This window comes from Ceratotherium simum, chromosome 2, assembly GCF_057802395.1.
Source record: "Ceratotherium simum simum isolate JZ-2026a chromosome 2, ASM5780239v1, whole genome shotgun sequence".
NCBI lineage: Eukaryota > Metazoa > Chordata > Mammalia > Perissodactyla > Rhinocerotidae > Ceratotherium > Ceratotherium simum.
In genome coordinates, this window is record NC_141901.1 from 100,071,158 (window position 1) to 100,095,886 (window position 24,729).

General features: G+C 39.7%; 1 protein-coding gene across 2 annotated transcripts in view; it reads left to right on the plus strand.

Moving 5' to 3' along the window:
• Positions 1-24,729, plus strand: part of C2H1orf87 (chromosome 2 C1orf87 homolog) — a 73,857-nt gene that overhangs the window by 14,576 nt on the left and 34,552 nt on the right. For both annotated transcript variants that reach the window (XM_087417288.1, XM_087417284.1), the window contains 5 exons: positions 531-765; positions 16,347-16,487; positions 17,132-17,389; positions 19,139-19,260; positions 23,348-23,537. In XM_087417288.1, coding sequence (XP_087273414.1) covers positions 531-765; positions 16,347-16,487; positions 17,132-17,389; positions 19,139-19,260; positions 23,348-23,537 — 946 coding nt within the window. The remainder of the gene's footprint in view (positions 1-530; positions 766-16,346; positions 16,488-17,131; positions 17,390-19,138; positions 19,261-23,347; positions 23,538-24,729) is intronic.

Consider the following 24,729-nt stretch of genomic DNA (forward strand, 5'->3'; position numbering starts at 1 on the left):
GTCTTTACTTATTAAATAAGGTTGAATAATTTTTTAAATTTTGTTTATTATTTGCATTTCTTTGAATCATTTCTACGGTTTTTTTTTTCGTTGTCTTTTCCCTATTTAATATTAAACTTAAATGAAGGACTGAGGAAAGAAAAAAGCCTCCAGGTGAGGCAATTGAGGAGAGACAGAGAGCACAGCTGGCGCTGGCGGACTGCTTTGACTTCTGCCTTTTCTGGTTGCAAACACTGAAAATACCTGTTAGACTTGTGGGTGAGATGTGTGATAATCTTTCCAGTTCCTTTCTGACCTGCCATTGCTTATACTAAGGGTTTGGAGCAGATGGGTAGATTGCCTTTGTGTAAGGAACAGGTTCTCTCTACTGTAAGTGACCCAGAGACGCATAATCGACGTTTACTTCTTCATCCACCACGCGGAGTTACTGCTGTTCATACCACCGGATGAACACCTTCCGTTTCTTATGCTGGCCTCTTGCATGCAGAGTCTGCCCTGGGAGTAACAAAGTGTAAAACTGTTTCTCACAGCAAAGAGAATGAGAACTTGAAGGCAGCAACCCAAACAGTGCTCCAGGGATCTGTGACTGGTAATGCAGGGCAGATGAGCGGAGACCCCTCAGCTGCTACTAATCCCACTGACCATCCGATGGATCATGACCCAGATGATGCGGAGGAGAGCAAGCATCTGGAGAAAAACCAGAACCCAGAGAACAACCAGAAACTCCTAACAGGAGCACTCAGTAGCAGATTTCTGGATGGCAAAGTGAGTGACAAATACTCAAGTTTTTCTTGGTAACTGACTAGGAAAATTCAGAATTAGATTGGAAACGTAGATTCACACTGACACACACTTGTGCTGATGATAATTAGTATATTGTGCATAAGATAGAATTAGAATTAATTTTTTTCAATCTGAAAATGAATTTTGAGGTCGTTTTATATGTTGCATCTTTGTTGACCACCAACTGAGTTGGTCAATCTACTATATCTTCAGCTAACGCAGCAACGGTCATACGGTGATAAATGTTACCGTACATGCAGATTTGGGGTGTGTGTGGGGGGGAGGGTCTGTCTGCTTTAACATTACAGGAAGACATCATTTATTTTCAAAATCCAATGCAACCATGTCTAGATATCAAAAAATTATCAGCCCAAAACTATCTTGATAGAAATATATATCGCTGCACTCTGTTAAGAATCAACCAATCCTCAACAAGCTAACTTGACTATGATGAATCTAAATGATTAGTAATTTTTAATTAAAAGACAAGAATAGTAGCAATTGGAAACTGGATCCAAATCAAGACAAAACTAATGATTCATTGATGACAAAGTACCATTTCCAAAATTTGCTGAAATTGTAATTAAACAGATACATAGCATAGGAATTTTGCAGTGCTGCCAAGCATTAAGTGACAGACAGCTATTTTAGTAGAATACTGAATTAGAGTCTGCAGGAAACTCTAACATGATTATTTTTAGTTTATAATTTTAATAGCCCTGCTAACTCACTCACATCTACCTAGTCTTTAGACATAGGAGAAAATAAAAGCCTATGGATTTGTGATCTTTTGCTCATAAGAACTCTGCAAAGATTATAATTGGGAGTGGTTAGCAGCCCACCAGTGGACTCAGACCACTCTGCAAGGTTTAGTTGGACACTAGGGTCCAGAATAAAAGTGACTTCCCCAAATGTCTGTGGCACAGCCGACGCTGAAACTCGGGCCCCCTAACCCCCAGTTAGTGTGTTCTTTTGGCTTTCCCATAATGAGTCCTTGAATTAAGCCTGGTTGGAGCAGGACTAGTGCATCTGCAGAGATGAAATAATCTATTATGAACTTCTAAAGACCTCTGGGCTTTTACCTAATTTCAACTCTGTCATTAACATATCTGTTCTTGTTACTCCCCACGGATGACCTTGGCAATAATATTATAGGTGTAAAACACTTTATTATTGACTGATGGCTTCCAGGTAAATGTTATCATTTGCTCCTTGGAATTAACCCTATGAGGTAGGTGCCAGTGTTATTTCTATCACTGTGGTATAGACAATAAAACTGAGACTCAGAAAAGTTAAAGTGACTCATAGGTGTGTAGACCAGATGTTTACCCAGGTTTTCTTCACTTCTCTTTTCTTCCTAAAATTTTTATTGATTTTTTAATTATAAAATATTATATATGCATGTAGAAATTTTGGAAAATGGAGGGAGAATATAAATACAAAGAAAATAAAACACAACCAAAGAAAAATAGTGGTATATTTTTTTCTCTTCTTTCATCCATGCATAGATATAGAATGAGAATCATTATGTGTATTCTCTTTGTTATCCTGCTCGATTCACTTCATATCAAGAATTCTCTCCCTGCTTCAAAAGTTCATCATAAGCATGATCTTTACTATTTTTTTTTGTGTGTGTGAGGAAGATCAGCCCTGAGCTAACATCCATGCTAATCCTCCTCTCTTTCGCTGAGGAAGACCGGCTCTGAGCTAACATCCATTGCCAATCCTCCTCCTTTTTTTCCCCCAAAGCTCCAGTAGATAGTTGTATGTCATAGTTACACATCTTTCTAGTTGCTGTATGTGGGACGCGGCCTCAGCATGGCTGCAGAAGCGGTGCGTGGGTGTGCGCCTAGGATCCAAACCCGGGCCGCCAGTATCAGAGCACGTGCACTTAACCGATAAGCCATGGGGCCAGCCCAAGCATGATCTTTAATAGCTCTATGAGCTATTATCTGAGTTGTCACATGCAGAGCTGACACCTGAAGGCATTTACTATGTGCCAGGCACTACTCTAAGCTCTTTACATATATCAACTAACTCATTACTCCTAAGCACCCAATGAAGTAGGAATTGTTACCATCTCAGTTCATAGATGAAGGAATGAGAAACAAACAGGTCAAGTCTTTGCCCAGATCGTAAAGCTGAGGAGAGGCAGAGCCACAACTGAAGCCTAGGTTCTAGGTCCTTAATCACCAAACTGTATTCTTTCCTTTTTGTGCACATAGTATGTCTCTTTAACTAATCCCTTATTGATGGCATTTAAATCTTTTCTAGTTTTCCTCTTATAAATGGAAATTTGTCTCTTGAAGCTACCCAACCACATCAAGCTTCCCATTCCTGGTATAGATTCTGCGTCAGCCGTTATAGTGGGCAGAATGTTCATTGGGTGAGCTGTTTTTGGACCTCCATGACCTGAATTCTTTGCTAGCTCTGTAGTGCCAGAGGGAGATGACTTGCTGCTCCCCTCCCAGAACTCAATGAGGTTTCTTGTGGGAGGCTCAGTAGGACTGACACCCAGCCACCAACACAGCAAGGTCTCATGGGAGATGTGGGGCCTGACTAATTGGTTCTGTCTGCCGAACGTAGGTGCTGGCCTGCCAGATGGCAGCCACAGTTGCCTGGTACGGAGCCTCTCATTACCACCTTGACTAAGTGGTAAATGGATCCTGCCACAGCGAGAGAAGCAAACAAATCAGAACTCCTTCTAGATCCTTATCCCTTACACATAGATGAAAATAAGCTTTCCTGCATGAGACTTAACAGGCAATCTGGACCAGCTGAATTTGCTCCAAAAGAGAAGTTGCTGATCAAGACTGAGCTAACATGGTGAGGACAGGCAAGTGGGAGACTCTTTTCTAAATTACAGATCAAGTTTGAAGAGTATTGTTGGTAGGAGGTAGGTAAAGCTGAAAATGTTAAGAGAAGCCATGGTTTCACATATGTGAGAACAGTAAAATATCTTAGAAATCAACAAATACAAACCTTACCTTCACAAATGAAGAATGAGAGGCCCAGAGAGCTTAAATGATAGTTCAGAGTCTCACAGGTACTGCCAGCCCTAGGATCCTTTGTCTCCAAATTCTGCTCCTTACGTGTCTTTGAAAAAATGTGTTTATTGTTTCTTAGAAGCATCAGCTCTGGCTTCTCTCAGAAATTAAAAAAGAATGTGTGACTAGCACAGTAGTTACAAACTCAGTAGCACAGTTTCAAAAATAAAATTAGAGCGTGCTTTTTACATCTGGCAGCATGAAAATGAAAATGTTAGTGCTTTAATTTTAATAATCACTGGTGATTATTAAACATCAGTAGTGGTTCTTTTTAAAGCCCTTTTGTGTGTTTTAACTTGCTTGTTCTCCACAATAACCTGTGAGGTTGGTTAAGGCACGTGATGTTACCCTCATTTGATGACGAAAGCAGATGTCGAGGACATTTCCGCTGGGCTGCGCATTGGTGGCTCAGATCCAACCTGGTCAAGCAGAATTTTCAATCCCGTTCCTCCTCCTGTGGTCTGCGTCACACAGAACCATCCCACAGCTCTCTCAGCTGCACCAGCAAGAAACCTGGGCACGCTGTCCTTCTCTCTGTCCATGACTTTGATATCCGACTCAACCCTGAGACCTTTAAATTCTGCCTCCTTTGTGTCTCTCACAAATGTCCTCTTACTTCTGTTTCCTCTGCTATCATATTAGTCAGACCACCCTTATACCTCAGCAGGAAGATTTTAATTATCTTCAAACTGGCTTTCCTTTTCCATGCTTCTCTCTCCGTGTTGGTCTGCTATTGTAATAATACTGCTGTGTGACAAATCACCCCGATACTCAGGGGTTTATAACAACAATCATTTTTGCTCACATCTGCAGCCAACACAGCTTTTAATTATTTCAGTTGGACTTTCCTAGGCTTCGTTCCAGACTGTAGGTTTGGCTCAGGTTTGCTCCATGTTTTTCTTATTGTTCTGAATCCAGCAGGCTCCTCAAGGCAAGTTCTTCTCTTGGTAATGGAAAGAAGTACATTTTAAGTCTTTGCTTGTGTCATATCCACCAACACCCCATCGGCCAATCAAGCCACCTGACAAAGCACAACATCGTGGGCAGGGATACACACACTGCCTCTTGTAGGAAGAACTTCTGGTGTAGCCCCTACTTGACACACTGACACCAGTCTTTACTCTCCACTGCCCCAGCATAAAATTCAAACTCCTTGACTTACCATTCTGACCCAACTCTGTCCACTCCCTGTTCCCTTCCACCCCACCTTCCACTAACTTCTCTTTCCCATATATAGCTCTGTTCCTTTTGTCTCTTATCTTTTGCCCATGTTGTTCCTTTTGTGTGAAATTCTCTTCCCTCCATCTTTATTTAACTCCTCACTACGCTAGGGTCTCAATGAGATATTAGCTCTACCAAGAAGCATCATTGCCTGGTCACCAAGACTGAGTAAGTGCCTTTCCTAATGTGCTTCTACGTCAGTCTGGGCACATCCCATTGGATGTTGTTATGCTATTAAAGTAGGCTGTTTCCTCATCTATCTCCTTTCATGAGTCTGTAAATTCCCTGAAAATAAGAATTTGTTTTGTTCATTTTTGTTTCCAAAATGCTGACATCTTATTTAATGGAGGAACACTAGAGGCTTTTATATTAGAATCTGGAAGAAGTCAAGAGTACCTCTTATTTCCACTGATTTTTAATATTATGGTGGAGGTATTAGCCAATAGATAGCAATTATAGGCACAATAATTAGAAAAGAAGAGGAAAAACTGTTTTCAGTTTTTTCAGATGATAAGATTATACATATAAAAAATCTCACAGCAGCTAATGAAAAAACTACTAAAACAATAAGAGAAACTGGCAAAACAGAGTTATAACATCAAAATAAAAATTGATGGCCTTCATATATGTATATAAGCTGGATAAAATGGAAGATATCATTTACAATAGCAAATAAATGAATGACTAAATTAACTAAATAAATAAATAAATAAAATGCCTAGACATAAACTTAACAAGAAATGTCCAAATCTTTATGAGAAAAAATATAAAACCCTCCTAAAAGACACGAGTAGATTTGAACAATAGAAAGGCATGCTATGTTCTTGTACACAAAAAGTTGAATCATCAATCTCTTTCAAAATCCCAGTGACGTTTTTGCAGAAATATAAAAACCTGTTCTAAAATCATATGGAATCTCAAGGAACCCTGAAGATCTAAAATAATCCTGAAAAAGAAGAATGAAGCTGGAGGACTTACACTTTCTGATTTCAAAACTAACTACAAAGGTATAATAATCAAAACAGTGCGATACTGGCATAAAGACAGACACATAGACCAATGGAATAGAATAGGGAGTCCAAAAATAAACCCTCAAATATATGGTCAAATGATATTTGATGACGGTGCCAAGATGATTCAATGGGGGAAAAAAAGTCTTTTCAACAAGTGGTCCTGGGAAACTGGATCTCCACATGCAAAAGCATGCAATTGGACCCTTACCTAACACCACATACAAAAATTAACTGAAAATTGATCCTTGACTTAAAAATAAAATCTAAAACTACAAAACTCTTAGAAGAAAAAATTGGGCAAAATCTTCACATTCTATCTGGCAATGATTTCTTGGATCTGACCCCAGGACACAGGCACCAAAATAAAAAATTGAAAAATTGGATTTCATGAAAATTAAAAAATGTTGTGTGTCAAAAGACACTATCAACAGAGTAAAAAGGCAACCCACAGCATAGGATAAAATATTTGCAAATCATATATCTGATACGGGATTAATATCCAGAATATATAGAGAACTCCTAAAGCTCATTAACAAAAGAAACAACTCGATTTAAAAATGGGCAAAGGATTTGAATAGACATTTCTTCAGAGAAGATATACAAATGGCAATGAGCACATGAAATGATATTCAACATCACTAATCATTAGGGAAATGGAAATCAAAACTACAATGAGATACCACCTCATACCCATTAGGATAGCTACTATCAAAAAAAAAAAACCTCAGAAAATAACAATTGTTAGTGAGGATGTGGAGAAATTGGAACCCTTGTGCACTATTGGTGGGAATGTAGAATGGTACGATCACTGTGGAAAACAGTATGGCATATGGCAGTTTTTCAAAAAATTAAAAATAGAATTGCCATATGATCCAGCTATCCCACTTCTGGGTATATACTCAAAAGGATTGAAAGGAGGGTCTCAAGGAGATACTTGTACACTCATGTTCATAGCAGCATTATTCACAGTAGCTAAAGTGAGGAGGCAACCCAAATGTCCAGTGTGAGATGAATGAATAAGCAAAATGTGGTATATACATACAATGGAATATTATTCATCCTTAAAAAGGAAAGAAATTCTGATACATGCTACAACATGGATGACCCTTGAGGACATTTGCTAAGTGAAATAAGCCAGTCACAAAAAGACAAATACCGTATGATTCAATTTATACAAGATACTCAGAGTAGTCCCATCATGGGGACCCAAAGTAGAATGGTGGCTGCCAGGAACTGGGGGTAGGAATTCCCCTGTAAGGAATAGACAGTTATTGTGTAATGGGGATGTGGTTTCAGTTTCACAAGATGAAAACAGTTCTATGGATGGATGGTGGTGATGGCTGCACAACAATGTGAATGTACTTAATACCACTGAAGTGTGCACTTAAAAATGGTTAAGATAATAAATTTTATGTTGTGTGTGTATTTTACTACAATAAAAAATGGGAAAAAGGTTAACAACATCAAGATGTCAGTCCTCGATGTAATTTATAAGTTTAATATGATTCCAACAAAAATAGTTTAGATTGTTGTTTTGTTTTGTTTTGGAACTAGTCAAATTGATTATAAAGTTAATTTCAAACAACACACAAGCAAAAATAGTCAGGAAAACCCTGAAGAGAAGAGCAATGGGTGCAGGGCTAGCATCACCGGATATAAAACGTAGAGTCTCTGTATCTAAAATAGTGTGATTCTGGCACAGTAATAGATAAGAAACTAGTGGAATTGAAAAGAAAAATCGAGAAATAGACATAATGGCACACTGCAATTTTGTGTATGAAAAAGATGACATCACAAATTAGTAGGGAATATATGGACTTTTTAATAAGTGACGCTGGGATTATAGGACAGCCAAAGAGAAAATTTTAAATTGGGTCTATTCCTCATGTATTATACATATATGTGATGTATATCAGGATACAGTCCAAATGGATCAGAGACGTAAATGGAAAAAAGTAAGACTGTACAATAGTACCAGAAAAATGGGTGATTTCCCCTATAATCTGGAGGTGAGGGAAAATTTTTCTCAACTGTGACTCAAAATGCAGGTACAATAAGAAAGAACTACCATAAACAAAAAACATAAATACCTGATAAACTGGAGAAAAAAATCTCCAACTTGTATCATAAAGGAATACATCCCTAACATATAGAATCTTCTATCTAAAAATAAGAAAAAGGACAATAAACTATTATAAAAATGGGCAAAATATATGAACAGACAGTTCACAGAAAGACAAATGTAAATTGCCTCTAAACATATCAAAAGATATAGCCTTGCTATTAATAAAAATAATGTAAATTAACACCATCCTGAGATGTAATTTCTCACTTATTACATTGGCAAAAGTCCAGAAAATTGACAACATACTTTGTTGGAAGGTAGAGGAAATTTAAAATGAAACAATCATTATAGGAGGAAATTCAGCAATAATTAGGAAACTACGTATGCATTTATTTTTTGATGTGAAAATCTCACTTTCAGAAATCTACCCAAAGGTACACTGGAAAAAATGTTAAAGGTTTATGCAGAAGGTGTTCATTGCAGCATTATTTGTTATATCAAAAAACTATAAACAACCTAAATTCCCATCAATAAGGAACCGGTTGAATAAACTTTGGTACATCTCTATGTGGAGTATTATAAAAATTTTAAAACTATAAAAAGGAATTAAGAATATAACTAGATATGTATATGAATATCACTATGTATCATGAAATAGAGTAATCTAATTAGATATATTATTAATTAAATAAACACAGGTGAAGAAAAGTATGTAGATTGTGCTTCCAGGTATCTATCTATCATCTGTCTACCACTTATGTTTTCAAAAATGAAGGAATTAATAAAAACTCTTTAAAAAAATGGTTACATATTGAGGATAGAGGGAACATGATGAAGGGATCAAGAATAGAAACTGCACATCTCTGAATAAATCTTGTTTTGTACATTTAGCTTTGGAATTACACAAATATTTTAAATAAATATAAAACTAATTTAAATGTTAAAAAATCAATTCCTAAAAACCAAAAACAAAATAAAATGTCTGCATTAGTTATCTATTGCTGCATAGCAAATTGCCTCAAAATGTAACCACTTAAATCCTTAACCATATATTATCTCACACTGTTTCTGAAGGACAAGAATCCAGGAGTGGCTTAGGTGAGTGGTCCTGACTCAAGGTCTCCCATAAAATTTCATTCCAAATATTGTCCAGGAATGCAGTCACCTGAAAGTTTGACCAAGTGAGATTTATTCCAAGGATGCAAGGATGGTTAAACATCCACAAATCAATCAATGTGACATACCACATTAGCAAAATGAAGAATAAAAATCACATGATCATCTCAATAGTACAGAGAAAGCATTTGATAAGATACAGCATACATTTATGATAAAAACTCTGAATTAAATGGGTATGGAAAGAAAGTACCTCTATGTAATAAAGGCTTTATATGACAAACCCATGGCTAATATCATTCTCAATGGTGAAAAACTGAAAGCTATCCCTCTAGGAACAGGAACAAGACAAGGATGCTCACTCTCACCACTCTTATTTAACATATTATTGGAAGTCCTAGCCTGAGCAATCAGGCAGGAAAAAGAAATAAAAGGGTTCCAAATTGGAAAGGAAGAAGTAAAACTGTTGCTGTTTGCAGATGATATGATTTTATATGTAGAAAACCTTAAGAATCCACCAAAAAACCATTATAAATAGTAAGTGAATACAGTAAAGTTTCAGGGTACAAAATCAACATACAAAAATCAGTTGAATTTCTATACACTAACAATGAAATAGCAGAAAGAGAAATCAAAAATACAATCCCATTTACAATCACAACAAAAATTAAAACACCTAGGAATAAATTTAACCAAAGATATGAAAGACCTGTACACCAAAAACTATAAAACATTGTTGAAAGTAATCAAAGAAGACACAAAGAAATGGAAAGATATTCCATGTTCATGGATTGGAAGAATTAACATAGTTAAAATATCCATACTTCCTAAAGCAGTCTATAGATTCAAAGTCCTTTTCAAAGTCCCAAAGACATTTTTCATGGAAATAGAACAAAGAATCCTAAAATTTATATGGAACAACAACAGATCCCAAATAGCCAAAGCACTTCTGAGAAAAAAGAACAAAGCTGGAGGTATCACACTCCCTGATTTCAAAGTATACTACAAAGCTATAGTAATCAAAACAGCACGGTACTGGCGGAAAAACAGACATGCACATCAATGGAACATAATTGAGCGCCCAGAAACAAACCCACACATCTATGGACAGCTAATTTTCAACAAAGGAGCCAAGAACGTACAATGAAGAAAGGAAACACTCTTCAATAAATGGTGTTGGGAAAACTGGACAGCCACATGCAAAAAAATGAAAGTAGACCATAATTGTATACCATACATAATAATTAACTCAAAATGGATTAAAGATTTGAATTTAAGACCTAAAACCATAAAACTCCTAGAAGAAAACATAGGCAGTACACTCTTTGACATCACCTTAGCAGTATCTTTTTGAATATCATGTCTCCTCAGGCAAGGGAAACAAAAGAAAAAATAAATAAATGGGACTTCATCAGACTAAAAAGCTTCTGCACAGCAAAGGAAACCATCAACAAAATGAAAAGACAACCTAACAATTGGGAGAAAATATTTGCAAATCATATATCTGATAAGGGGTTAATATCCAAAATATATAAAGAACTCATACAACTCAACAGCAAAAAAAACAACACAGAAAATGAGCAGAGGATCTGAATAGACATTTTTCTGAAGAAGATATATGGATGGCCAACAGGCACATGAAAAGATGTTCAACATCAGTAAATATTAGAGAAATGCAAAACTACAATGAGATCTCACCTCATGCCCATCAGAATGGCTGTTATTAACACAACAAGAAATAACAAGTTTTGGAAAGGTTGTGGAGAAAAGGGAATCTCATATACTGCTGGTGGGAATGCAAACCTGTGCAGCCACTATGGAAAACAGTATGGAGATTTCTCAAAAAATTAAGAATAGAACTACCATATTATCCAGCAATGCTACTTCTGAGTATTTATCGAAAGAACATGAAAACACTAATTCAAAAAGATATATGCAACCCTGTATTCATTGCAGCATTATTCACAATAGCCAAGACTTGGAAACAACCTAAATGTCCATTGACGGAGGAATGGATAAAGAAGATGTGATATATATACACCATGGAATACTATTCAGCCATAAAAAAGATGAAATCTTGCCATTTACAACAACACGGATGGACCTTGAGAGTATTACGCTGAGCAAAATATGTCAGACAGAGAAAGCCAAATACTGTATGATTTCACTCATATGTGGAAGATAAAAACAACAACAACAACAAACACATAGATACAGAGATTAGATTGGTGGTTACCAGAGGGGAAGGGGGGAGGGTGAAAGGGGTAGAAGGGCACCTGTGTGTGGTGATGGATGGTAAATTAGCCTCTGAGTGGTGAACACAATTTGGTCCACGCAGAAATTGAAATATAATGATGTACACCCGAAATTTATATAATGTTATAAACCAATGTTACTGTAATAAAAAAAGATGATAATTAATGAATAAAAAAGTATTAAATCCTAATAAATTAAATCTGGAGAGGGGACTACACAAGAACATGACTACTAGGAGAGCCACCTACTGGGCCCTCACTGGGGCCACCTTAGAGACTAGCTACCACGTGAACCTATGTGTTAACTGGCAGTGAAACCAAAGAGAGTGGACTATTGTAAATGACTTTAAAACATAATGACTTCACTGTATGTCTCCAGTGGGATATATACTCTAAGGAAAATATTTTTTGAAGAAATACCTTTAAATATTTTCAGTAACCAATATGTTGATATTGTTATGCTATATGTGTATTGTGGGATAAAGCAAATGAGTCATTATCTTGGTGGCTTTTAGATTTGGGATTTCTGGTGTAGGAGAAATGAAATATAATATTGATGAAATTATATAAAAATCTTATAGTCCTCCATTTCAATCAGAAATATCTGTATGAACTCTTTTTTAAAATATATATTTCCTAGCTTTGTCCACTTAAAAAACATAGAAACAATGACCAACCCCACAGCAATGAGCACCCTGGCATCTGCATCGTGTTCAGTAAATTCCAAAGGCTGATTCCAGCTTTAAGCCTGGAGCATCTACTTACACCAAAAGCAATGAAGACATGCAAGACTTCCTAAGACTTGTCAAAAAAAGACTCAGGATCTAATTTAAAATGGCTTCTACTAAAAAAAAAAAAAAAAAAAAATTAAGCCTCCCACTAGTCGCAAGTGGGATATTTGGGGTATCAATAAAAATAATAACTAATAGATTTAAAAGCATTAAATATATTGAAATCTGTAAATTTATAGTAATTCTTTAAAAAAACAAAAACCCACTGGTCATCTCGGAAGAATGTTAGGAAACAAGCTATTTTTAAACTGGTGAATAAAGGGATCCAGCATTTATTCAGTCTACCTTCTACACAAGCTGTATCTTAGATAACAGTTGATGGGGGCCAGTTTCTCTCTAGAGAAGTATTCCTGTTAATAAGTAAGAAGTCATGATAAGATAAGAATATCACCATTTTCCAAAACCCTAGTGAAAAAGAAATGGACTAAAGCAACGAGTATTAGTGCTTAAAAAGAAAGAAAACCTAATAGCAGTTGTTTCCACGGAAAAAGGCACCACTGATGAAAAAAATCTTGTCAAAATCAATTGAAAAGTTGAACATGATCAAAATTCTAGATCTAACTACTATTTTACAGGAAATATATGGCAAGTTTGTTAAACAGCGTAGGGATGCGAGCAACAACATCCAGACTGTGGAGAACTGTAGGACAGACAACACAGCTTCTTCAACAAATAAATTGTGAGGGGAAAAACTGCAAAAAGAAAGGGGGTGGGAAGAACTGGAAATGTTAAAAGATGTGAGAAAGATCCACCAATTGCAATATATGGATCTTATTTGGTTCCTTTTTTGAATAAACTATAAAAATAAGATTTATTAGATAATTGGGAGATTTTGAACACTGCCTGGATATTTGATGATATTAAAGAATTACTGTTAATAATAAGGAATTTTTTACGTGTGACAGTTATTGTGATTATGTTTAAAAAGAGTCCTTGTCCGTAGGGCAGTGGTTCTCAAACTTCAATGTGCATCAGAAGTGCTGGAGGGCTTATTAAAACACTGATTTCTGGGCCCCACCCCAGAAATTCTCATTCAGTGTGTCTGGGGTGGGTCTGGAGAATTCCCGTTTTTAAAAAGTTTCCAGGTGATGGTGAAGCTTCTGGCCCAAGACCACACTTTGAAAGCCACTGCTTTATAGAAAAATGCTGAAAAAATGTGGGTGAAATAGTACAGTGTCAGGAGCTCGCTTCACTCTGGTGGTAGGTGACGTGAGCGTAAATAAAACAGGAATGTCGGCCGATAACAGAAGCTCAGTGAGGAGTATATGGAGTTTCATTATACTAGTCTTCTACGTGCACAGATGTTGGAGGTTTTCCATAACTAAAAGTTAAATTTTAAATAAAATATAAATTTTTACACATGTAAATAAAATATTCAAATGATTAATTCTAATATTTATTGTATTTGTTTAAAGCATATATTGAAATCACATTTTATATACATTAATTTGAGAGTATGACTTCTTTTCAATTCTACATTTCTTAAAAAGTCCTATCAAACTTTTCACATGCATTGTTCTCGTGGTCGTATTCGTTATCACTAGTGTCTGTTTTTGAGCCATTTAACAGCTTTCTAGAACACATCAAGACCTTGGTCTAAGTTGGTTAAGAAATGGAACTTTTCAAATCTGCATTTGGTGCTGTCCCTGCAAATTTTCTCCCAGGCCACAGCTATGCATTGCACAATATTAAGACAGTTTGTTGGGTTCACTTGTCTTGCAGGAGAGTGTTCATGACTTCCATAATATAACAACGTTAAAATAGTTTTTTATAAGCCATCTTTAAAAAAGACTTGCTTACACTTCCAATATTGTAAGTTCCAACACCCCAAGAAGAGTTACTCAATCTGAGTTAAATTTCTGTGCTTTATTTGTACCAATTCTTTTAGGTAAATATCACAAAACTAGCATTGCTCGTGGTCATTTCAGGCTATGTGTCATCCCCAAGCAGTACTTTGTGATTCATAATGAAGTGAATGAGAGAAACCCGTGGTATCAGAGACTTCATAGGTACTCTGGCAACTCCTGAAGTCAGAAAAACGGGGATTTTTTTTTTTTCTGGTGGGGAAGATTGGCCCTGAGCTAACATCTGTGCCAATCTTCCTCTATTTTTTGTATGTGGGATGCCACCACAGCATGGCTTGATGAGTGGTGTGTAGGTCCATGCCTGGGATCTGAACCCAAGATCCCCAGGCCACTGAAGCAGAGTGCATGAATTTAACCACTATGCCACAGGGCCAGCCCCAGAAACATCATGATTCTTGATCAAAACTTCCCATTTTATCTTCTTTGACACTTTTGCTTTTGAAAAACAATAGCCCAGGAGCTGGCCCGGTGGTGCAGCGGTTAAGTGTGCGCGCTCTGCTTCTTGGCCCGGGGGTTCACAGGTTCGGATCCCAGGAGCACACTGACACACCGCTTGTCAAGCCACACTGTGGCGGCATCCCATATAAAGTAGAGGAAGATGGGCACGGATGTTAGCCCAGGACCAATCTTCCTCAGGAGAAAAAAAAAGAGGAGGATTGGCAACAGATGTTAGCTCAGGTCTGATCTTCCTCACACACACAAAAAATAAAAACAAAAAAAAGAAAAACAACAGCCTAGAATGATTTATAGCAGCGAAAGGAGAAATCTAAAGCCAGGCATGCCCTTGCCTGAACAAGACATCGTCACCATTCTGACACTGTTTCTTTATTTGTTCTTCAGATTTGGCACTGTTCTTAATGCTGGGAGTCAGCAGGATCAAGACAGTCCTGGCCCACATAAAGCTCACACTCTATTGGAGAGACATACACAAAAAATAACAAACAAATACCTAATATAGTTTTAGAATTTACAAAGTATTTAAAATACATACACTCCTTCTTTACAGCATTCCTAGGAGTACAATGTATTTTCTTCTTTCTATAGGTAAGGCCATAAAATTTAGTCTGTGATATCTGTGCCCAAAGATCTCTGAGGGCAGGAATCATACTTGCCGTTTTCACCTGTGTCTGTCACGCTGAAGATAAGGGCACTCCATAAATTCTGGTGTGAAGACAGGAGTGAAGGGGGCTGTGGCACACCTCAGCTCCTGGCGATGATGAAGTATTGACAAGTGCTTCTCTAGATACTGCAACAGCGAAGTGCATCTACTCTCAGAGGCAGAGAAATATGTACATGTGGCTAGAAATGGAAATATTTTATATTATAAGTAATTTCCATAGAAATATTGTTCTGAGAACGATATATCTGAAATACCTAACCAAACACTTTAGAGAAAGAGACTGCTCTGTGGACTGAATGTGGAATCTCTCATCCTAGGGATAGTGGTGAAAAGCAGGGTTCAAATCTTATCTGCACAATTTACTAGGGAGTAAATTTTGGGCAGGTTTTACCCAGTCATAGCTCTACTGAAATGTTTCCCAGCTCCCCTCACCCTCAGAATGAAGCACAGACGCTAACAAGACTCCTCATGGCCTTTCCCCTGCCTTCCTCTCCAGGCTTCTCTGCCTTTCCCAAGCCTTACACTGAGCTCTGAAAGCATCCCCTCTCTCTCTCACGTGCATGTGCTTTGAGTTTATCTATATCTGTACTCTTCCTTCTCTTTTCCTCGTCCGTCTCCACTCGTTAGACTACTGAAATCCAAATCTAACTCATCTTCCAAGCCTAGGCTTAAATCTCGTTGCTTCAGACCTGCACTGCCAAGTCCAGGTTAGATGGACCTGTGGAGTGCTCTGACAGTGGCCCTTACCACCCCATCCTGTTCCTGTGCCTCTCACTATCTGCAGGCTCTGTGGGAGCAGGGGGTCAAATCTGTTTTGTTCGCTGTAGGGCCTATTGCAGCGCCTGCCCAGACTAGACAAGCCATAAATATTCCTTAAATGAAGGAATGAAGTTACTTAACTTCTACAAGAAGGGGATTCAATGACTCAATGATTCCGTGGGCTGAAGTTCATTTGGAACTGGGAATGTTTTTTAAGAAATTGCAGGGCTCACTCATGTTCTCCCTGCTTTCCTTGTTCTCTTCCCCTCCCTGCTTCTACCTCTTACTACTGTTTGTCTTTGTTCTTTAAGATTCCCAACCAGACAAATGTCCATTGCAGCTCTGTACCAACTGGAGACCAGTCCCTGTCCTATATCCATGGCCTCCCCAGGAGAAACCTTAGAGACTGGTCCTTGGAACAGGTGGCAAAGGGCAGCTCTGACCAACCTGAGGTGTGTATATTAAGAGTTGTTTTCTATTGTGGATGAAGGGGTGTTATTTGTTGACTGCAATATTTTGTTGTGGAGCAGATGATAAGACAGTCTGAGGATGGACTGATGGACATCAGACTCCATATGTCCAGTCAGCTTTCCAGGATGCTTCCCTGGGAAGTGCACAGGCAAACATTGAACTCCTTTTCTTCCTCCCACCTTTCTCCTTTTCAAGGGTCCCTAAGCTCAGGAAGGGCCACTACACACCCAGTTAGCTCAGGATCAGGGCGTCGTCCTTGACCTGCACTACCCAGCACTGAACTTCCAGATCCAATGGGTCTCTAAGATTCGTTATTCTAAATTCTTATATAATCAAATAGTTATTTTGTAGAAGACACTGATAAGGAGCCTTCTAACACAGTATGTACTCTGAAATACTTTGCTTCCTTTCTTCTGAAGGAAAAGGTCCTGAGGCATTTGTTGTAAACTAATGAACACACCCAGATTGAGTACTTACCCTCAGGTGTCACCAACCCGTCCTGTCCCAGCCTAGGCCTGAAAGTGGATGCTCTGATTCTAGCCCCGCTAGGCTTCTGCTTCCTTGCCTCGGCATCAGCCATCTTATTTTAGAGCCGTGTTCATTTTTTTTTTATTGCTGTGTCAAGATATTGACCAAAGGCCAGGTGGAACAACAGGAGAAGACACTTCTTGCCCTGGTCAGGAGTGAGCTCAAGTCACGGCCTCTGAGTCTCAGCTTATTAGAGAAGCTTCAGAAAGAGCTGAAGATCCTGGATCCTACTTCTTCAGGATTTCTTCTTCAATCTCAGCTGAGCCGACTCTTCTTGAGGCATGAAGTCCCTCTACAGTTACCAACCATCAAGATCCTTTGCCAGAGATGTTCCAGGAGGGGCTCTCCTGAAATGGTATGGCCATCTTTCTCTTTTAAGTGTGGCTTCCTTTTGTTTATTTTACTTGTATCCACCAGAGTAATAGAATTAAAAGGTTAGTTTCTTCCTTGAAAGTAACCTTTACTATTGGCCCCTGAGAGAAAAACCTTATTAATATTCATATGTAGAAATTTCCAGTCAGAATAGACCAGAATAGAAAATAGGTTTAGGTCTTTTAGCCCTGTTTAATTTCTTTAAATGGCTTTCCTGTCCCAACTTCCATTGTCTGCTCTCAACACTATTGGGATAGTTACAGATATGAGACCGTGGGCCCACCTGAGTCCTTTTACAGGCTGATCAGTCTGTAGACTCGGAGAAAAGAACTGAGAACTTGACTACGATTTCTCATGTGTCACGACAGTTCTTGGAGAGTTAGAGGTGGGAGGTACGTTTGAAGTATGACTCACCACCACCATTTACGGATTAGGAAACTGAGACACAGAGGGGTCCAGGAACTTGCTCAGGGCACCCAGAGAATTAATGGTAGACCTAGGGCAGGGTCAAGGTTCCCCGATGACAAGGCTGGGCATCTCTGAGCACTGCACTTGCCAAGCTCACTCTTGTGGGTGAATGTAAAGCGTGGTGCAAGTGTAACCAAATTTGGGGAGCTAGAGGAAAATATCCTCAAACAAGAAGACGTGATAGCAGTGGGCAGATCCTTAGTGAGCATGCGTCCACAGGAAACAAGGGCAAAATCAACTTCAAAGGGTAGTCCCAGGATTTAGTAATAAGACGAGTGCAGACTCCCTGGTCCTGTGCTAGCATTTAGTAGGTGCTGAGACAGATGTTAGTTCTCTCTCCTGCCCGTCTCTAACCTGTGGAAACAGAATTAGTGGTATATTTATGAGAAGTGTTTAGCAATACAATGTCAACTTCTTAGTACAACCTCTATGAATCTTCAGTTAGATCGAATTCTCTGGCCTGAGACCTAGTTTCTATGAGGACCTTATCTAGCTTCCCTCCCCCACTGCTACCCCTCCACTGCCCTGGAGTTATCTGTCCACCAGAGTCCCTAGGATGTCACCCAGCCCAGCAGTGGAAACGGACGGCATTCCTTCAGTCCTTTCCCGTGTAAGAAAAAGGCATTGAGATTTTTCACCTGGCTTAGTAAGGCCTTGTCCTCAAATAATCTGAATATATCTGCTGAATATATCTAAATATAAGCATTTATTATATATATATAATAAATATATAAGCAATGTATGAGAGAAAATGAGAGAACAGAGGCTAATTTATGCTATAGTAACAAATAACCGCAAGGTCTCAGTGGCTTAAAACAACGACAGTTTATTTTTCATTTACCTTACATCTCCGTCATGAGTAGCCAAAAGCTCTTCCCTGACCTGTCGTTATCCCAGCACCAAACTCAGGCTGACGGAGCAGCTGCTCCGGGGTATTTTTGGACGTGATGGCAGAGGGGAAGGAAGAGAGCGCTTAATCCTCAGCCCAGAAGCAGCACATGCCACGTGTGCTCACAGCTCATTGGCCAGAACTGGTCACACGGCCCTACCCAACCACAAGGCAACCAGGAAGTATGATTTTACCATATGTCCACAGGGAAAATAATAGGAATATTTAGCAAAAAGCACTAATAATTATGATACTATATGTTTAAAGCTATTTTTAAAACTTTCAATATTAAAAATTTTCCAAATGTATTTTATCTCAGCAGCCTCTTTCCCTTACACATAAATGAGGATGTTCTGTTTTGTGTTTAATTTTCAGGTGAATTATGGAAAACTACTCTGGTTTTTAAAACTTGCAGCTTCAGATGACCCACAGCAAAGCAAGAGGGTTGTGAACAGCAACCCGAGGAAAACTCAGGGTGGTTGCCATCACAGCCAAAGGTACCCTCTCCTTTCTGTGACTTCCGGAGCTGTCAGGGCTCTTGATGGCCACGCCCTCACAGCTCATGCAGGGCAAAACCGCTTTGTTCTTCATCAGCACCTGGCTTATGCTTATGGTTCTCTCTCTCTCTCTCTCTCTCTCTCATGCACACGGCGTAGGAAGTGTTTTGCAGCAACTGCACGTGCTACTTAACACCAAGTTTTGGCCTTTTTTGTGACTTTGCCTTGTGAAAAGGCAAACCCTCATTGTGTGTCCTGATGTAGAGCTCATCCATAAAGTGTGATTCCAGAAATGCGTTCCGTCGGTGAACACCTGGGGTACAGGCACTATCAGGTTTGGGGGGGCCGGCCCCGTGGCTTAGCGGTTAAGTACCTGTGCTCTGCTGCTGGCGGCCCGGGTTTGGATTCCAGGCGCGCACCGACGCACTGCTTCTCCAGCCATGCTGAGGCCACGTCCCCCATACAGCAACTAGAAGGATGTGCAGCTATGACGTACAACTATCTACTGGGGCTTTAGGGAAAAAAAAAAGGAGGAAGATTGGCAATAGATGTTAGCTCAGAGCCGGTCTTCCTCAGCAAAAAGAGGAGGATTAGCATGGATGTTAGCTCAGGGCTGAAATTCCTCACAAAAAAAAAAAAAAGGTTTGAGGGACAGGAATCAGTAAGCCCTTCACATAGTCTCAAGGGGGAGAAATGACTCAAAGTCCAAATAGGATGTGAGGAATGTCATTAGAGATGAGGCACAATAAACCGGATACTCTCTGTGTTCTCTGAGAAAAATGATGAAATGCAGTGGTTAGGAGCAGAACCTCTGTGCTGGAAGCCTGGGCTCAGTCACTGTCTCTGCCACTTAGTGGCTCTGTGAGCCTGGGCTAGTCACTCACCCTCTCTGTGCTTCCATTCTCCAACTCTAAAGTGGGAACAATAATAGATTCACTTCACTTCATAGATTTGTAAGAGCGACTGGGTTAGTTAATGCAAAGTTCTTAAAAACAGTGCCTGGAACATCGTAAGTGCTATACAAGTTTCTGTTACTATGTTAAACTACCCTACCAGAAGACACTCTTTTCAGTTACAAATAATGTGACATGGTGGTTAGGAGGCATGACATTGGAGTTTAGCACTTCGCTCCAGGAAACAAGTAGGGTTTCCTGTAAAAATGTCCCTGGGCCAAGGCTTAGACTTGATTCCTTCTTTTTTTTTTTTTTTTCTTTTTTACTGTATCAAATTTTATTTTATTTTATTTATTTATTTTTTTGGTGGGGAAGATTGGCCCTGAGCTAATATCCATTGCCAATCTTCCTCTTGTTTTTTTTTTTTTTCTCCCCAAAGCCCCCGGTACGTAGTTGTATATCCTAGTTGTAGGTCCTTCTAGTTCTTCTATGTGGGACACCACCTCAGCATGGCTTGATGAGCGGTAAGTAGGTCTGTGCCCAGGATCCGAACCAGCAAACCCCTGGCCACCAAAGTGGAATGCACAAACTTAACCTCTGCGCCACCGGGCTGGCCCCTGATTCCTTCTGTAGGCTGTCCTTTTTGACTGAAATGCTTCATTCAACAAACGTTCGTTTACTACTGGATGCTTGCCAGGCACACTTTGCTGGGCACAGTGAATTCAGAGTTGGCAAGGCCCAGTCTCTCCGTCAAAGGCTCACAGTCCAAAGAAAGTGACACTGCCACGTGGGTATGCCAGTCAGATATTGCTCTGGGACCAATTGTCCTGCTGACAGCCATAAAGCCCCAGGCATTTTAATAATCAGCAATCATACTTCGCATAATTCAGGTCATGAGCTCTGGGCCCTGAGAGTAGTAGACTCTGCGCTGGAACACATGGCCTCTCTTGGCAGGTGTGGGTCTTGTGAGTCCTAGGTAGGAAGCCTCCCCGCCCCTAGACTCGGTTAGCTCTCTTTGCTCTGTGGTCCCACGGTCCTTTCCCTTCATAACAGTCATTGCACTTGTAATTACTTACTTGATACATGAGGTTAGGAACAGTGTCTGTCCTGGCCAAATCGGTGTCTGGCATGGTTCTAGCATAGCTCCTGTCACAGGAAAGATGCTCAGTAAATATATACCGAGTGTAACTGGCACCTCCAGTTCTTCAGAGAGCTTCCATCACTCCACTTACAGGGACAGCTGGGTGTCTGCTCTAGAAAAAAGGTGCACAAAAAGATCAGTTGGCGCTCATCAGAGAAGGTGCTGCTTCTCACAGTGTGTCTGTGGAAGTGCAGGACTGACAGCCTGTAGGAACCCAGTCTCTTGGTTAATTAATGTGCTCTCAGCAAAATGCCCTCCCGTGTTCTGTCAGGTAGAACCTTTAAGGGGCAGCTCTGTAATGTGCAAAGAGCTTCCAGCATCACCAGTGGCAGCAGCTCTCATCACCCAAGTTGGACTAGATGAGATCCACTCCTGCAGCAGGAAATCCCACCAGCTGCAGGAAATGAGTTCCATATAACGCCTGTCCATCCAGCACTCCCTGTACTGAGACGCGGGCCGAGCCTCATGAATTCCTACCCCCAGGAACTGGCCCTGCAAGAAAAGGAAAGAGGAAGGAAAAGGAAAACTTCTGATTCAAATCTGGGACAGATGTATCTGCTTGGCAAGGCCTGGGCCAGGTGCCTGGGCAGCGGAGAGAGGCTGGTAAAGCACAGCTGGCATTTTCCTCTGCTGGAGTGAGAGGCAGCTTCCTAAGCTGGGGACTCCCAGGATAAGGGGAGGATGGTGCAGACGCCAGGCGACCAGAACAAGGACAGATAGCCACTCTTCCTCTCCTGTGCCAAGCTTTTGGAAAATATCAGCTATTACTAAGTAGTTCAGAATGGTACAGTTTTGGGCGAAACCTCACAGAGCAAAAAGAAGATACAATATGACCTTTAAGAAAAGTTAAATACATATAAAAATAAGTTCCAAGTACTGTACAAGACCCCCAAGAAGTAGTAAGTAACAAAACAGACTCCATCCATGTCTTAGGAGCAGTCTCCCAGGGAAGTCAGACGTGAAGCAGTAACTGAGGAATAAAGACGCAGCTGCATCTTGAGGGAGACTTATTAAGGAAAACAAGGAGCTGTGAGAGTTCATCAAGCAGGAAGGTTCTGGAACTCCACGAGCCATTTGTGAGCCTCAGTTCCTGGTGCCTCCTCATTCAATGACATCATATTGGTAGCTTGAGACTGGCCGTGGTGGGAGTATTTACACCAGGAGAATTAGTAATGCTGCAAATCAGGGCTTGTCTTGGTGCACTGGTCGTTAAAAATTTACCAGCACACCACTGAAAGGAAACTGATTTGCGTGAGTGGAGGTTGGGGGCTGTCCTAGAAAGTCCTTCCAGGAAAGTGGCCCTTAAGTTGAGACAGTGAAGATTAGGAGACGATAGTTCAGCTGGACCTGGAAGGACCCACACATCCGAGTCTTAAATGAGAAAACATCTCAAACTAGTTCGTAAGATAAATGAGTATAATACTTATCATCCTGTTGTTTTTTACCTATTATTTAAAGTAACAATAGTCAGTTAGATAAACCATCTTAATAGTTACATACATTTGCATGCCAGACAGTAAGTGAACACTTACACTCATGCCTTTTCTGCGTTTTCCAGATACAAGGAGTACAGTCAAGGGTAATGCAGGAAGTTCACCTGGTTCAGGATTTCCTTCTATATAGGTTCTCGGTTACAGGGACCTGACAGGATCTGCTTTGCTTTGCTTACAGCAATGGATAGTTTAGAAATTTGATTTGTCATCAATCATTATCTGGGCTCAAGAAAAATAAGATAAAGCAGGTAACGTAAACTAGTGTGGTCACTTCTAATTTTTTCTCTCAACCTGGAAAAAAGAGTTAAAGAATGGATTACAAATCTTGGTGTGTGTTCTGGTTGAATTGGTTGATGCCTCCTGGAGGAGATACTGTAGTGCTCACTAGAATGGAACAGGTTTGAGGTTATCTATGAAATCTCCACGTGCAGTACCATGACTGGGTTACCAAGATTAAGAAGACCTTGCTGGGTGGGTTCTCTCGTTCCACAGTGCATGTCAGGGATAAGAGATGTGGTATAAAAACACGCAGTGGCTTTGAGTGAATCATCTTTTCATAGCGTTTCCCCTGCCCCGTCAAGCAATACTGCCCCTCAAGACTCCGCTTCGCAGTCAGAAGTGAACAAGAGCCTGTTGGAGATCTTGAAGATGATGCTAAGGACAAGCAATGACAAACTCAACATAGAGAACCTCAATCTGAGTTTTCGCAAAGAAGATCACTCGTTCTCTGGCCACCTGCCCCTCCACAAGGTAACCAAAATTAGAATTCAGATTTGTTCATCTCCAAAAGGCTACCTCGGGGCATTGGGTCTATAGTCAGAAGGCACAGTTATGATCTGTGCCTGTGGATTACATTACACAATTGTTTATTTTCTGTGCCAGAGTGGAGAAAAATGAAATAGAAGAGGAATCGCGAAATGTGCAGAATTGGTCCAGGAATTACTTAGATTAGGCTATGTTTTATGTTAACAACAGAGAATATGACAATACCCAAATAATATTTCACATTGGAAAAGAAATATTTTTCCAAGGCCAGATGTTCATTTCTCACACCCTCTACCAGCTTCCAGTGAGGCAGCATGTGATAACCTATTCCTTAGAACACTAAGTTTTAGGGACTAGTGTGATTTATTGCTAATAGAGATTAGCATGCTGTTTCGGGGCATTAATTAACAGTGCAGATGTGTTTCATGGAAGAGAATCCAGAACCATATTAACTCACATGTTGTCTTTAGCTAAACACACCCCAGTCATGAGGCTACCTTGGATATAGGTGAAATAATAATTGCCACTGTTACTACAATTCCATTAACAACAACTTGTCACCACCAAGCTTTACTGAGTTCTTACTAAGTGCCAAGCACTGCCTTAGATGCTTTACTTACGTTATCTCTTTTAACACTTACAAATAACAACAAAATCTAGGTAGATGTTATAATAACCATTTAATAAATGAAAAAAGCTGAGTCTCAGAGAGGCCAATTGAATCACCCAAGTGCCACCGCTGGCAACTGGCAAAGCCAGGATTCAAAGTACAGAAGAGTACTGGAAATTGAGAGCCAGAATTAGAACTCCATCAGGCAGGAGATATCTGGAAGTTTCCGTTGAGTCCAGGATACAAGAGTTAGAATTTCAGAGGAGTAGAAGGGATTGGAAATTACAGGGGAAAAAAAAAAAAAGATTCCTGTAGGAAAGATTGGAACATGCCTTTTATCTAGGTAAACAAAGGTTAGAATTGAGAGAGTCAGAGAATTTGAAAGAACATGTGATGTTTACTAAGGAAGCAAGGACACAGTATGCTGGCAGTGGGTTCTTCTAGGACAGAAGCAGCTTTCTCTATACTTTCATTTACACAATCAGCTAACCATGCAAAGGCACGGCTCAGGATAGTGTGTGTGTGTGCGCGCGCGCACGTATCTGTGAATATTACATGTGCACGCAT